Source organism: Xylocopa sonorina, chromosome 3, assembly GCF_050948175.1.
Source record: "Xylocopa sonorina isolate GNS202 chromosome 3, iyXylSono1_principal, whole genome shotgun sequence".
NCBI lineage: Eukaryota > Metazoa > Arthropoda > Insecta > Hymenoptera > Apidae > Xylocopa > Xylocopa sonorina.
Window position 1 is genome coordinate 8,834,769 of NC_135195.1, and position 16,450 is coordinate 8,851,218.

General features: G+C 44.5%; 2 protein-coding genes across 3 annotated transcripts in view; one reads left to right on the forward strand and one right to left on the reverse strand.

Annotated features, from left to right (window-relative positions):
- LOC143422091 (uncharacterized) overlaps positions 1–16,029 on the forward strand; it is a 442,059-nt gene extending 426,030 nt beyond the window's left edge. For both annotated transcript variants that reach the window (XM_076892491.1, XM_076892490.1), the window contains 2 exons: positions 14,755–15,176; positions 15,420–16,029. In XM_076892491.1, the coding sequence (XP_076748606.1) occupies positions 14,755–15,176; positions 15,420–15,990 (993 nt within the window). In that variant the 3' untranslated portion in view covers positions 15,991–16,029. Of the gene's footprint in view, positions 1–14,754; positions 15,177–15,419 lie in introns of those variants that run through there.
- Hwt (SH2 domain-containing adapter heavyweight) overlaps positions 1–16,450 on the reverse strand; it is a 168,363-nt gene that overhangs the window by 91,783 nt on the left and 60,130 nt on the right. The window lies entirely within an intron of this gene.

A 16,450-nucleotide genomic window follows, 5' to 3' on the forward strand; every position in this document is an offset into this window, starting at 1 on the left:
GGCGTGTGGATGCGATAATCAATTGTTTGTCATTTCGCGTTAGATACGATGACAGTGGACGATTGACGTGTTACGCAATACGGCTCGTCGAAATTTGTCGGTACAAATTGAGTGATAGGTGACGCACTGGCCAATCTACTGGACAAATTGATACCAACATTTACATTGGATCTATCGATACCTACAAGTTTAACCTGAACATCTCTTGTACATCATTGTTTTCCAATATTTTGATAAAACATCACTGTCCATTACCCATTTCGAAATTGAATTCAGAGTGTAAACAGAATAATCTTATTGAAAAACTACGGCCATTAAGCTCGTTCTGAGATAACTTCAAACTTACTCTCGTCCTTCGACGCATTCGATACGAGCTGAAATCATCGCAGTGCAAACTAACTTCGAGCAATTGTTCCCAATCGTTCGCGAGTAAACAATCTACGCCAAAAGAAGAGCCATTTGAACGTAATCCCATCGATCCCATCTCATCCGAGCGCAATACTCTAAAAGCGTTTCAACGCGCGCGAACCTCCCCGCCCGGGGTTAATTAATCGAGTCTCCGCGATAATTCTGTGAACTTTCCGACGGCGAACGTCTCCCTTCGATCATACGAGCGATGATGTAACCCTCGCCTTAGCACAATCTTATCCGAAACGTACATCTCGCCGCTCTATCGACTAACGATCGAGGCGGTTTCCAGCCTCTGTTCCGGCTGCGAGCGTATCGCGAGCGCCGCTGCGAAGATGCGCAACAATCTATCGAGAGAAGATTGGAATCTTTCCAAGTCGAGCTTCCATGGTCTCTCCTATTTGACGAATCTTCGAGGCTTCCTCGAGAGGAGTCCGCACTGCGGGACGCGGCGGGTGGCAACCCGGGGGTGGATCCGAGGGGTGCTCAAAGACGATAACGCCGATAACCGGTCGACGAAGAAAAACCTACTCGTGGCGCCTCGTTGTTTGCGTTGCTGATTGCCCGTCACGTCTATCGCTCTCTTCTTCTCTCGCCACCATTCATCCCCTTTCTTTCATCCCTGCTGCGTTTTTCTTCCTCATCCCTATCTTTCTCTCTGTCCCTCTCTTTTCCCCTTCCCTCTTGATCCAGATCGAACCGACCATCGCGTTGATGATACACGAACAACGCTTAATACGCAGATTCCACCCTCTTCCTCTCGTTCGTTGGCCGATGCTTTTATCCGACATCGTTAATGGCGTAATTATTTTCAGGAATACGCGCGCATTCTACGTGTACGATAGACACGACGATCGATTTAATGGACATGCGATATCGATAAGCGCGGCTTTATCATGCCACTGAATATCGTTACTTTCTTCGAACGTTCATCGAAATTAAGCGAATAAAATACGGATTCCAGTCGTTAACAGAGGATTGTAACGTAATGATGAAATTTGGGGATGAGTGGAAGCAATTTTCAGGAATTTGATATTATGAAGTCTTTGCTTAAGAACAGTGGATTCTAAAAGACATGAAAGAACCAAAAGAGAAGCCAATTATAATTCGAATGAAAGGCGAAGATTCGTCTGTTTGTCGAGCTCGAAGACGATCCGCGAACGTTGTTACAGCGTCTGCAAGCTTTTAATACCCCGGCTACAGCATCGCCACCGTCTTTGAACAATGTATTTACGTTCTCCTATCAGAAAGTTTCAAAAGCTCGGCCGCTCGAAAGTTTGACGGCAAACGAAATTAAAGAGAAAAAGACCGGAACGTTGAGGAACAAGCAGGGGCCATAGGGGTGTTGGTAGCGCGTAAAGGGAAAGCGTGTAAAGGTTGCAGGGGTAGACGGTGGGATGCCGAAACTGGTATTCTTCAAATGCAAAGGGCCCACTACAGGCTCGAGGGTGAGCCACTCTTATCGAAAATATTCTTCTCATATTTCGTACCTAACTTTTTTCATATATCACCGCCTCGCGTTCTCACATTTTCCAATCGCAAATAAAAAACGACCGTAAACGATCAACAAAACGTTCTCCAGTCCTTGATTAATCTTAAGCGTAATATTGGTTCGTTTTACACGAGTTGAATTAAAATTTTTTAAGATTACACGACCACCACGATCGTAACAACCCCAAGAACTAACTTTCCTTTAAAGTGGATTCGCACTTCATGCATAATTATTAGCCACAGATTCTCATTCGAAAGCTATCCCTTCGGCGCTTCCTGGCCCTCAATTTCTTATTACCAGTAAAAATTACCAATTAATATATTCTCGAATCGCGAATAACCTTATCAACGACATTTAACACCCAATATACTTTCCATTACCAAAGTCCAGTACTCCAACACTCAGCCAAACGTTTATCCGCGTTTAAATCGATCGAGCATATCCCAGGGGTGGCAAACGGCGGAAAAAAAGAGTCGTAGACACGTGTCTTTTTTGCAATATCCACCGCATTTTGTGTCTCGTAAGTCGCCTCGGGCGGAACGGTTCGAATAGATAGTCCCAAAACACTGGGGACCCATTCGAACCGGGCTTGAACCTCTCGCCAAGTATTTCCGGGGACGTGTAACGCGTATATATATTCCGGCGCGTTTTTCTTCCAGCATTTTTCGACCACGTAGCCGTCCACGACGCAGTAAACGTCGGCTTGTTCGAAACGACGCGACGGAACCTTCCGCGTTACTCCCAGTACGAGTTTCCGGTTGTTCTACCGCGAAAACACAACCAATCGCATACATTATTCACGCGCACACCAAACGCGTTCCAACGATTACTTTACCGCGAGTTAACTCGTCGATCACCGCTGTTTACACGTATCGCGAAATAGTTTCGTTCGATTAATTATTCAGCTTAAAGACCATCCTGGGCGAAACTTCAACGCGTTGATAAACGCGCAGTGAGTTTCGCGACGTGTTACGAATTTAATGCATTTATGCATCGTCAGTTTATGTATAGATAGGTTGATGTAATGTACAAGTAATTAGATTAATTAAATGCTCGAGAATAGTGTCGCGAATGCAGGATAAATATCGTTGGGAGACGTGGTTCCGATTGAAAAGAAACGGAACGCGTTCAGAAACCCCTTGCCAACCGGAAGTATCGATTAATCAAGAGTCTCCCGTGAGATTTCCTCGCAAGACAGACGAGTTTTTAATCGGCTATAATGAAGTGTCTATTATGTTTTCTTGGCTAATAAATTAAATATACATATTTACAGCAACGTATTTTTGCATAAACACAAGTCGAGCGTGTAATAGAAATGTGTTTCCTCGCAACAGCTTTCCATTGCCGATAACGCAAACATATTTTCTCATTGATATTCAAAGGAGGCGAACTACAGATAGATAGTGAAAATGGAACGGTAAAAGCAAATAAATGCTCCTTGTCGGCTGAGAATACGGATAAACGCGAACGGATATTCCTCGATTGACGTCTTCTTATTGGAATAATTTTTATCCATGTTCCCAGTAGACCGGCACCGTTTCTGCGCGTTCATTTCCATAGCATTCCGTCACGACGATACGAACGTCGAAATGAAAGGTGTCCATTATTCAGAACAAACAGATTCGTGTTATCTGCTAATTATCGGATATACAATAGTTCAGTGACATCTCTACTGTATCGATTAGAAGACTTTCTTGTAATTCTCCCTCTCTCTCTCTCTCTCTCTCTCTCTCTCTCTCTTTCTCTCTCTCTACTAATAAAAATAAGGAATGTTCAAATATTTTGTTATCACCATTTTATCGAATGATCAAGCAAGGTATTGCTGTGAGAACGCTTGAAGGTTACAGTTTTTGGATCGTATGAAAAAGAATGATATATAGACGTACACTTCAACTTTCCTCGTAAGGATATATAACAACACATACTCCAGCGTCGTAAAGAAGACATTTATTACGAAGGAAGCAAGTACGAAGGGTTCGAATTTACGATGCAGAGCTTAAAGATGGGATCGTCGTGAATCTTTATAGCAAAACCAACGATTAAACTTTCGACAGAGAGTATAGTTTATTAGCTGTTGAAAGCAGGTGTAAAATTTTACGGTCGCGGGTAAAGGTATATCAGTGTAACAACGGAAGGAATAGTTTCGCGAGCAATATCGAAAAGCTGTGCTCGTAAAGTCTGTTAAATGTGTTAGTTGAATCCTGCGTGAAATTTGGAACATTGATGAAGACAATGTACTCCGTTAATCCTTTACATTCGACTACTTTTTCAGTCGGGCGACGCTGCAACTCGAGAAGATTTCGCGCGTACATGAATATACAAATTAACACAGGAAAGTATTATACTTCGATATATTGTCCGTCTTCACATTTTGAAAGACATAATTATCCGAGTTCAAGTTCTGTAGTTGCGTATGGTGCGATATTTTACATAAACATTTACCAAGGCATTCTGAATTGCCAGAATCTTATAGAGAAAACATTTTAGAAAACGGAAACAGTCTAAGGGATCTATTCTCGAACCAACGCTTCACTTCTATCAATTGAAGATAACGAAATTCAACATAAATAAAGACTGTCGCCTCTTGCTCGCCGCTCGAGTTGCCATGCGAAACGTTAAAGATGTTCTTAATACCATAAACGCAACGACATGCAATCCAATCTTCTCATATGAGACCATTTCTTAAACCGCGAGCGAAACGGATAAGAAGAAACGCTTTCTCTAATAGCATAATTCGGTGAGACCCGTTCCAGAGAAGAAACTACGTTCCACATCGCGATTTGTTAAACAAATTCGTCAACGAAACGCAATTTACGGCCACTTGTTCACGAGGCAACGTTCGAAGAGCGCGAAAGAAGGAATGAATTTTCAAATGGAAACTTTCGGCTCGTTCGCGGAAGTTTCTCTGAAATTTTACAAGCCTCGCCATCCAATCGACGCGAAACGACATCGAGAACGTTGCAGCCGGGATTTCACGGAATGCAGAAGTTGCTCAAAGTTAACAAGCGAAGCCAGGGAATCGTAAATGAGACGATAAAGCCTAGCCTCCGCAAGCATGGAACGGATAAAAACAGATGGAAGCTATTCGGTGGAATTTTAACGAGGAAAAACAGCAGGAGCCGACGCTCAACTTTTATGCATACGTACAGTGGAGCATCTCAGAGGTCTTGCTACTAATAAAATGCAAATTAAACACTGTTACCACTATTTACAAAATAAAGAAATTTCTTGTTATCTAAAAGAAGCTTAATTTACCCCATCGTTCACTGACCTAAACTACTTAAACGCGTTACGAAACGATCGAACAGTCAACCTCATCCAAATATCCTTCGACCACAATTTGATCGTCCAACTATCTGGAAACAATTTCTGCGGCAACAACTTCCAATTCCGCGTAACAAACGCGACCGATACTCGTCCACCTTCTCAATGGAGCCAGCGAGCGTTATCAGTTCCTGTGCTCCTCGAAACTTTATACGTTCGTCGACTTCATCGCGAATGCGCAAAGTTTTACGGAAACACGATCGTTCGCCACGATTCAGAGCGTGCACCCACGTATATGCGATCGAGCGAAGCGGGTTCGCACAGTCGCGATGTATGGTACCGTGAAAGCACCGGTATAAACCGCGATGACTGCGTCGCCGTTTGAGAAACGACGCTCACCGCGCGTTTTAAAGTAAGATCACCGATAGCGAGCCGGGCAGTGGAACTGAAAATCGTGAAATCATCGAAATCCCCTGTACGTGTGTGCGCGACGTGACTCTGATATGTTCCAAAAGTTTCCACGTACCTCGGAAACTCGTGAGAAACATACAATTTCGAGCGCGCCGTTATCGCGAGGAAAATTATTGTTCTTAAAAGAATTGTCGACTCGTCTAGCGGGTTGTTGAGTGGGTTTGGGTGTATGGAAAGTATCGTGCACTTTAATTAATAGTCATTGAAATAAAAGAAAAAGGGAAAATGCGTAGCGGGAAGAAAAGTTCGAACGCAGCAAGGTTTTTATCACAAATTCACGCACGTGTCGATTTTCAGTGGTCGATGAGAGAACTTAAGGGACACTGAACGAGCCGATGCGTCGTTAACGAGAGACAGAAGTGTCCTCATGAGATTTTAGGCCGCGTTAATGAGCGGAAAGTGCGGTAAATAGAAACGGCCGCACTTCAAGTGGAAGGAACGGGGTTTTTCCTGCCTCGAAATCCTGCGTCGGAAGCGCGGCGATTCGATTTTTCGTGTCGTTAAAATTCAACAAGGCAATAAATATTTCATTATCACGCTGGCATCGTCGCCGAGGGACTACAGAAATACGTAGAAACGCTTCACGTGTACGAAGCAATTATACGTGTGAACGTTCTACGAAATTCTGTCTATCGCAAGGGTTCGTTCGAAATGGTTTCGTATTAATCGATCAAAATTTTCGTGTTAAAATAGACTAGGTAGATTTATGTTCTACGAAATAGAAACTTCATTTCATGTATAATCACAAATGTAAAGTTTCGTATACTTATAACAGTTTGAACATTTTACCGTTAAGATAAGCAATTTACTTAGAAGCTAATGTATCGTCAAATGATGGCATTACATCAAAATTATAACTAAATGTTGGTCCAACTGAAAGTTGCGTCTGACTTATAACGCGCCATACCACTTGAAGCACGAGTTGATGACTATAATAGCAATTCGCAATAATTACTTTGAAAACAACCCCATTAACTCCACAGACAACTCGTCACGAGTTCACCAAAAAACGAGCAATTAAACAACACGAAAGCCCATTAGAGTCTTCCCACGAAATTAAATATCCATCAACCGCATGGAGCAGTGAATAGCACGAAAACAAATTTCCGCGAGCGTAAGCAAAAACCTGACCTACCGCATCAATTCCAGCAAAACAATACCCCCTGCATAGGTTCGCAACAACGTCGATTCGCTGCAGAACAAAACCGTATCGAGAGTAACACAACAGCCGCAGTCATCCGTTTAAAACACGATATTAAAGGGACCGGCGTCGCGAGTGACACACGACAAGTCAACAGACCACGTGTTCCTATATATTCCTCGATAAAACCGAAACGCATCTCGCAGAGCTCGTCGTTTCACACTAACGAAGGCAAAAATCACCTTTCGTTCTTTCTAACTCTCTAATCCTGCGGTACCATCCTCGACGGAGGGATGATACCTTCTTTTTTCCCGCTTGAATCAAAACATTGCGTAACAACGCCGCGTACACGGTATATACAACTGTTCGTCGCACTTGCCCGCCAGTTCACTCTGCGTATACGTACCGTGGACGAGAAAAACGTCAAACCACCGCGAGAAAAAGTCGTGCAGGAGATTAATAACCGCGCAGAGCGTAGCTAGAAGAGCGGTTCCACGGGCACGTAAACGTATGTTTACACTGAGAGACGGTAGCGGCGAGGGCGAACCGAAAAAGAGACCCGTGGTTGCGTGCGATGACGTTGATGCATGCGCGCGTGTGTGCGTGGCGAATGGTCGCGGGGTCGTTAGCTCGCGTGCACCGATCGTCGCGGTTCATCTGGAGAAATGGACTCACCTTTCGCGCGAAGGACGGGACCGGAAGGCAGGAAGAGGCTGGTGCCACGGCTGGGGCCGACCGTGCGGGCGCACACAGTTCTGGACGTGATCTCGGGGGCACGCAAGGCGTAAAATCTCCGAAGACGCGGCTACGCCGCTCGAGTGATCGGTGTGGACTGCAGAAAAGCCCGCAGATGATATCAGAGACTTAGGGGAGACTGCATGACATCATCGCCGGCCAATAACGAGGAGGCCGGCGTTGCGCGTGCGCCTCGCCCCACGGCCGCCGGGGTTGTTGCGATATATCGCAATCGATTGCTTAACTTCGCGCTCGCGACGCCCGCGACATCTACGAGGGGGTGCAGAATGCTCCGTTTGAAGCTGGGCGGGAAAACGAACCGAGTCTGCTGCTGGGATTGCCGAAGATACGATCGACCAGAATGAAGCGCGCTGCTGTGCGATTGTTGGATGATACAAATATTACCGATTGATTGTATCAATTTTGTAGTTTCTTGTGAAATAAATGGCTCTTAATTGTATGGAACTTGGTACTTATTGAACTCCTGTATGTACTTCCTCATTAAATTTAGTACTAGTAATTAAAAACTGGATCAAACGTCAATTAAGGTGTATCCATTGCGATCCACACGAACAGCGTTAATCTATCGCGTAATAAATTCTACCGTTCTTCTGAGCTAATAAATTTCTTACATGAAATTTTGAATTTAATTGAGTCAAAGGCACATTTTCCGTCACTATAGGAGTAGCCGATAAAATTGCAATAAAAATAGAATTAAAAGGAACACGGTTAATAATGTAAAACGAAGTTCACGGATGAATTACATCCATGCACGCGACTGTTAGATAAACGAGCATCTCGTTACACGCCAATAACGCGAAATGCCGAGCTTCGAATCAGAAAATGTCACCGCGCACGAGATTGGATAGGTTGTCGTTCCACTAGGTGGACGAAGTTAATTGCCGCGAACAGCAATTTCTCGTGCGACACGCGTTTGACGCGATCCACCTTTTGCGTTGGTCGTTACCCTGTAGAGGTCCACATGGCATGAACATTTCTCCTACCGGTGAACGGTACGCGTAAGGAAGACGGCAGCACGCGGACGTTTTATGAAAAAGCAATTTTTGGCTCGCGCTAATGACACTTTCAGTAAGGGATGAACCTGGCGAACCTGAAACCCTTAAACGAGCATCGACCTCGAGCTCGGGGTGCTTGATGACCGACGGATGGCGTTTAGCGTACTCGCGTTCGGGCAAAAATTCTAACTCGATCCGCAGACTTTACTATTCGTCTCATTGTACAAAGAAGGGACGAAAAAGCACGGAGAAATAAGATAGAGAAAAAAAGAGTGAAATGTTCGCGATGTTCGCGTTGGTGGCGATACACGGGGTCAACAGTTTCGTCCCTTCCAAATTAGCAGCGCTCGACCTGGAAAGACGGAAAGTTTCCTGGAGAATTACCGTCTTTCCACGGTTCCTTTCTCCGCTTTCTATGCCCGTGGTTCAGAAGCACTCGACACGCTTTTTCAACGGCAATTTCACCTACCCTTTACAAAGGAGCCTTTTGTATTCGGGTGCATGATAATGTTGTCTCCCATGCAAACGTTGTTTGCGCCTGTACCACCTGTACGTGCACGAATTCCCAGCGTGTTGAAAGGGGTGACATCGCGGATACATACGATCGGAGGGAGGGAAAAATGCTGCGTTACGCATATCAATACCGTGAATAATTTTGCATAGTTTCGCGTGGTATCATAAGTGGAAAGGAAAGTCGCGCGGTGTTTCATGTGGCCATACTTCGGAAAAGGTCAGTGACCGAATGTTTCATCTATTTCCATCGATTTATAGAAACTTATTTCTATTTTATAAAACGAAGCAGATGGTTTCAGAAATCGATATTTACTATAAATGTAACAATCGACTCGGGAATAGTAGGACTCTAAGATTTAAAATTCCATGAATCAATGCAACAAATGCAAGCCATGCTTAATATGAAAGCTTGCGCGTACAAGATCCGTGCGTACAGCTACGCAAAGTCGCATCTTTGAAATCTGAACTAGCCTCGTACGATAACATTCGCAATTTCGAAAACAAAAGAAGAGAAAAGCCATATCTGATGTGCCGCGACGAGAAGGGAAATCATACGCGGCGGTACGCATATTTCTTCCGATAGACGGCACAAAAAGGGACACGGCGCGTCCGTCCCGCGCTTTCCTTCGATCCCGACAATCTCTCCCCCGCGGTGGAATAAAATCCTATACAATCCCGATATTCCCCGGGATCGGTTTGCGTTTCGCGACTTTGTCTTTGAAGGCAAACGTCACCGGGGCCCCGACTGCCGTTCGCGTATTTATGAAACAGGGCAAAAGAGTGCACGCGCCCGTACACATGTTCCAAGTTTGTTCCCTGCGAAACGTTCGCGGAGAAATGGTATGAGGAATGGTCGAATTATGCGACATATTGCAGGGCCCGCGCCACCACGAGCCGCCCACATGCTCGCGCGGTGGAAAAGCTTTCTTCCATCGACGAGAAGGGAATTGTTTCGACTATGAACACCGCTACCTCTCTCTTACCGCCGCCACATTTTTCCTCCTTTCGCATGCGAAGACAACGTCGCGGATATCACCGTGTTCTCGTGTATTAGCGTAATTATACGCCTCGCGGTGGTTAGATGCGGATTAAAAAGCGCGAGCGCGAGACGTGCTCCGTTTCGAGCTGCGAAAATCGTAATAATAGCATCTCTGGTTAGACTGCGCGAGGAAACGAAAGCGAAAGCTCGGTACTTGGGGGAAAAATAATATTTCCGGGGATTCGAAGATATACCATTTTGAAATGAGCGAGGATATAACGCAATTCTTTTTACTGGGGAGAAGGTTGTACAGAAAATTGTAACAATATTGTCTACGGAAGATCCATATGTGAAGCGTGCGTTGATTTAAGAAGAGAAAAAGCAACAGTTCTGCTAGCAATGTAACCAAGACCGGCTGTCTGAGTAAATGAAACTGACAATTAAATGATATAATATTTATCATTGTAATTGCGAACGTACAGTTTAGCAAGATGATCATTGCCAACCTCCCTGAAAGGATCGATGTGACAGGAATTCGAGTTGAGCTCGGAGGAAATCTTATTTCCGGCGTCTCGCCATTGGACAAAGCAGAACTGCTCGGGTGGATCGAAAGCAGGCGTGATAACTGATTCTCCTTTACAGTAAAAAAGGCCGGAGGGAAGATCGATTACTCTCAATAAGGAAAGCCCGAGAATACGTACGAATCAATCACCGAGCTAGTTGCCGGATTTAAGCCTCACAATGCTTCTCTATCACTTTGTATCGATCGGAAGGAACGACTGTACGACAAAATTCTCAGCTAGCGCGACGAACACGGGTAAGCAATTTCAGATAAGGGGGATTACGCGTCGATATGTAAAGCTACATTTCTGCGATGATACGATCACGATCGTCGGATGTTTTGCGAGAGACGTCCAGGCCATGAATCGATGGTAGCAATTTCGAGAGAATAACAAGTATAAAAGTGACGAGAGTGAAATCTGCGAGAAGAGAATTTAATTTTTGTGCTTCTTCCAAGAAAAAGAGGATCGCGGTTACTTCGTTCTCACCTACTGCAATGGTTTCGATACCGACTTGGTTAATATTGCTTACAGCGCAAAATCGAATGCAATCTCGCGCCCAAGATCTCCTAAGACCGTCACGTTCGATGCTATCTTAGCAGCTATAATGGCTGCTAGAACTTGGTGGCCGTTGTATCTTTGACACGAGAATTTTTACCGCTGTAGAATACCAGCCAGCGATAGCAGTGTCACTGCAGATTCTACACGGTCAATTAATTTCATATAATTCTTTCCGGTCGCCCGTATCTCCGACGAAATAAGAAGGGAGCGCAGACGTATTCACTGCGAAGAGGGTAAAGAGGGAAACCCCTTTTTAAAGGAAAAGGGAAGACGCAAATGTTCGCTGGAAATTTCTTTTCAATTCACCGCTAAGCTTCCAGTTCGGAATTATTTTCCGATTCACTGGGAAGCTTTTAACTTGCAATTTCTCGCCGGTTCCAGATGGATACGTCTGTCGAACATTATTCAATTTTCTTTCTCATTATTTAGGAAACTTCTCACAACTTAAAAATACTAAGTGCGACTGATATTAATATTAATACATTCTGCGTATTATACTTAGTGAGTTAACCGTAATGAAAAAATTCTGGAGAAGCAAATCGTGAATAAATCGGCGTCCACTCGATAGCTTTGGTATCGAGCTTCAATCGCGAGCTTATTTCGTCGACTTCCCTCCACAATTCCGTGGCTTCGAGCCTATTCTTCCTCCCTCTAACCGTTTCGCGTCTAATTCAATGGACGAAAAGGGAATAGCCTCTCATTAAGCTGTTTTGCGGGTAGCTTCGATGCAACTGCGCGCCATCCCCTCATTGACCCATTAAAAATCCTGGAGAGACAATGACTTGAAAATAAAACGCGAAGCGAATTATTGTGTTAAAGTGTGACGCGCGTTCCCGTGATAAAGAGACTCGGACTAGCTGCTGGCTAAACGATTTAGATAACGTTTCTGAAATATCGAGAACGGAATACTTGCGTTCCTTTTTTCATTGTCACGAAGACGACGATACGTCACACCACGTTTACGTATATACGATATATCAGAAGATCTCTCGTGACGCCTTGAAATAAAGAAAGGAAAGTACCTAAGGGAGGAACTCGCGTGATCTAATGTCGAATCCCAGGAAGTTTCTAAGCAGGTGCCATTACTAACGCGCTGTTGTTGTTTGCAGATGATAGACTCAAGAATTGATAGAGAAGTGCCAAAAAAAAAAGTTCGTAAAAACTTTCCAACCCCTTTCCACCCACGATACAAACAACGCTCGTATCTATAGTAACATTTATATGGATCTCGTGATTCTCGTCCGTAGATCATAAAACTTGGAGACGAGACAACGACCGTGATGACCACGTCGCGTGGTCTAGGGAACGCTGAATATTAAATTCAATTTGTTTCCTCGTAGATGTACCGCGACGCCGCGAACCGACGCGGATGTTTCCATTTCCCGGATTTACATAAGTGACTTATGGTCAGTGGGTATTACGTACCCGCGGCAGGATGGCCCGCTCGGATATCTTTGATGTGACGTTCGCATAGGGATTCAAATGAGGGATGGTCGTTATGAGGCCGGGTGTAGAATATCATACGCGCGTGTTTGGTTTCGTCCCACACGCGGCTCGTCGGCGTGTATACGCGTTCGTTATGGATCTAAATGGGAGAGCAGAATTTAACACTGCTGCGTGGTGGTTGTTGTGCTTTCTTTTTTTCACTGAAACTGGAGATCTGAATACTTGTGGGAGTGATTTATGAAATTTATCAATTGAACACAGAAGGTAAATAGAGCCCAATTATGAGGCGACACGTACAAGCACTTAACGCTTTTAAATGAATCACGAGACGTCGAAATATTCGAAGCAACAGGGGCAGAGCGGAGGAAAGCGAGCCGTGGAACGAATCCCAGATTTCACGCGAAGATTATCAACGATGACCATCAGAGGGTGGACCAAAATGGAAGCTGCGTAACGAGGCCGTGCCGTTCGGAGGGTGGCGTGCTGGCCAGTTGCGATTTTTCATCCATAATTAACTGTCACCAGCGAGCGGCCAAGTAATCAAGGTGGAAACAGAAATCCGTCACATGGTACGACGTTCAACGCATAACGCGACTGCTGTCTGACACCAGTGCGAAACTGGTGTCCACGTCTCTCGCGATTAATTTCATCCCTACCCTGATCAACGATACAAAATTCCAACAATTCTTACAACTGTACTTTCTTGTACCTATTTTACGCGTTGACAATCGTCCAATGTAACCGCCAGCGTGCAATCGATGAAATAAAAGAAGACACGGAAAGAATTCGAAAAAAATTCCATTGAATCTCTAATTCTCCTGCCTTTTTTCCATCCTTTCCCCCTTTCATGATCCTGGAAGCACGGCACGATGATAAATACGTCGGTTACCTTTCGTTTTCGATGCGTCGCGCATAACAACGAGGCCACGGACGATTCTCCCTCGCCGATTTCGTTTCACGCCGCGGCGGAAGTCGTCAGCGGTCGCCGCGAACCGTTCACGTGTCTTCCCCGACGAGAACGGCCCCCGTATCAGAAGAGACGGCGCGCTTTATCAGATAAAGTCGCGTTATCGGTCTTGGCAAATAAGGGAACGCTGACATTTGGACGGTGACACACAGTGCCGATTGTTACGGAGGCGTACGTGACGCGACGGCTGTTTCTTTTTTTCTTTTCTCCGCCCTTTCGCTCCGCGAAAACCGTAATTTCAGTTTCACCCGCCAGCCACCCAAGCAAGGACGAGAACAGCCAAACCCAGTGAGTAAATTCGATAGCGTACGATCGATTTTAATGTATTCGAGTGTCTGTGCGAGTGTGTACTCACGGTTTGTACACGGTGTGAACGAACTGGTGACGTTCGTATGGCGTAGAAAAGTGAGAAACAGAGTAAACGTCAGAAGTTGGTATTGATGAATAGGCGTTGCTTATCTGAGAGGAAAGTAGGAGTATACGTAACTAATATAATTAGGTGTATGAGATATCTTGCGACAATATAAGCGCTGCAATTGGTTAATTAATTAAAATATTGGCGTTATGTTTAGAAATTTTAAGGAAGTAATGCTTTCCTAATTTCCATGAAAAAATATTAAATAATTTCACCTGCATTCGCGTATATTTCATAACGTCAATTCTTTCGTTCGGAGAAAATAGCCCGCGATTGTCTGACGTGTAAGATATCGAGACTAGTAATCAGCCAACTGATTAAACATCGCTCTTATCTGAAACAAGACTGATATGTGTCTTCCATTCTTCTTAGTCTGCAGCGAAGTGAACAATGTTGCACAAATTCTACGTTACTTGGTAATGTAATATAACTTTATGTCGGAAAGGTACCCAATTTAATCCTTTAAGTGCGGAAAGCGAACCCTTTAGAAGGCCTTTGCATATTCATGAAATACGCGTATGCGTGTGCACGCGTCCAGTAAATTGCGATCAGAACAATACTGTTTTCTCGTAAACTGGTCTAATCTCAGGTACATTAATGAAAATTATATAGTTGCATTAATCCCAGGGGGATGAACCACGTTAAGAAAGACGGTTTGATAAATATACCAAATGTAGCATAATTTGAATCAGCAGTTGATAGTGTAAATCGTGTAATTAATGCAATTAATAATCATCTAGTATCTATATATTCACAAGAACTAATTACTATGATTGCTCTCGCCAGATGATGGATAGCCTGTATCCAAATCTGCACGAAAGATTCAAGAGCGAGGGTCTCTGCCCGATTTGCCTGATGGAAATGGAACTAGCGCCAAGATACACTTGCACCAACCACCACACGATCTGTTATCGTTGCAAACCTTATTACTACGATTGCCCGACCTGCCATTCGCCGTTAGAAATGGAAATGGCACCTGGGCACACGTCTCACTTGCCACCGCCAGCAAGTCATTTCTTACCTCATAGCCTTCCGCCAAGATTCCAGGGAGATCCGACCGCGCCATCGATTAACGATTTCCACGAACACGAAAGACATATGTATCCACCTCCGCCAACAGAGGATCAGGAACTAAAGACCTGTAGGTACTCCTATCTCGGATGCTGGGTGAAGGTTCCTGAATATTTGGTGGATCTGCACGAGTCTAGGTAACGAGCTCAAATGATTCCTAAACCTTTCAGAGAAATATTGGGGAACGAATTGCCTGAAATGAAATCGCGAAATTTCAGCTGCAGATGAAGATTATACTGTGCGTGTATTGCTTGATTAGTCAAAGCTACGTTGATCGTAGAGTTATCCATCACTTTTATCTTTGCGTCGCAACATTCGAATAACAAAATTTGGAATACAGATAAACGCTAAGGAGAGGCTACAATTCTCGTGTGTTGTAGGTGTCAGTTTCGGCCTCACCTCGAAGAGGAATACCTTCCAACAGACGTGGCGCACAAAGCCGACGATCTAGTCGAGTGCAGGTATCGAGTGGTTGGCTGCAAAGTGAAAACGTCACCCTGGAGGATTTCGATCCACGAGGGCCATTGCATCTACAAAGACCGTTACGACGAGATGAACATCAGCGAGTCGATGGAACAGGCGTCGATCTCGAGCGACAGTTACAGGGATCCGGAAGAACTGGTCGAGTGCAAGTACAGAAAATACGGTTGCATGGTGAACATGCCGAGGAGACGGAAGCCGTTGCATCAAGCGAAATGCAACTATCGGAAGTACGACCAGGGCGATGACGATTCTTCGTCTGAGGGCGAGTACGATCCGGACGAGCAGGTCCCGTGCAAATGGGCCGAACATGGCTGCCAAGTGAGGCCAAAACGTAGCCGTGCAGAGACGCACGCGGCGAAATGTAATTACAGAATGGAGGAATGCGCTTACAAGTACAATGGATGCACTGCTACTTTTCAACCCCCTAGGAAATACGCTCACGAAAGGAATTGCGAATTTGCCCACTAACGTTCCTCCAGAGTTGGATCTACGGCTATTTCTTATCGTTAATGACGGATATAGATACTCTAAGACCTTTTAATAGATGTTTTTTGAATTCTTTATCTAATCACATAAACAGATTGCTGATCGAATAGCTAATGTAAAAAGAGAAAATAGCGTTGCGAAATAAATTTACTAAAGGTGTTATGAAACTATTTAATTCCTTATTACTCGCGTCATAGTTGGTTTATAAAAGCCGCGTCGATGCAATACGTTTCGTAATAAGTGACGAAGCGTTCTTAATCTTCGAGGTGCATAACGGGAAGACGTACAAGCTGCGTGCTGTACTTCCAGGTATCGATTCGTATCTGACCGTATATTGTTCCAAGAGACAGTTCAAGCACACCGAATCCCACGCTATTAATTACATTACCATCAATTAGATTGACTCGATAAAGATTTAATCCCTGTAAAAGTAGTACAAATT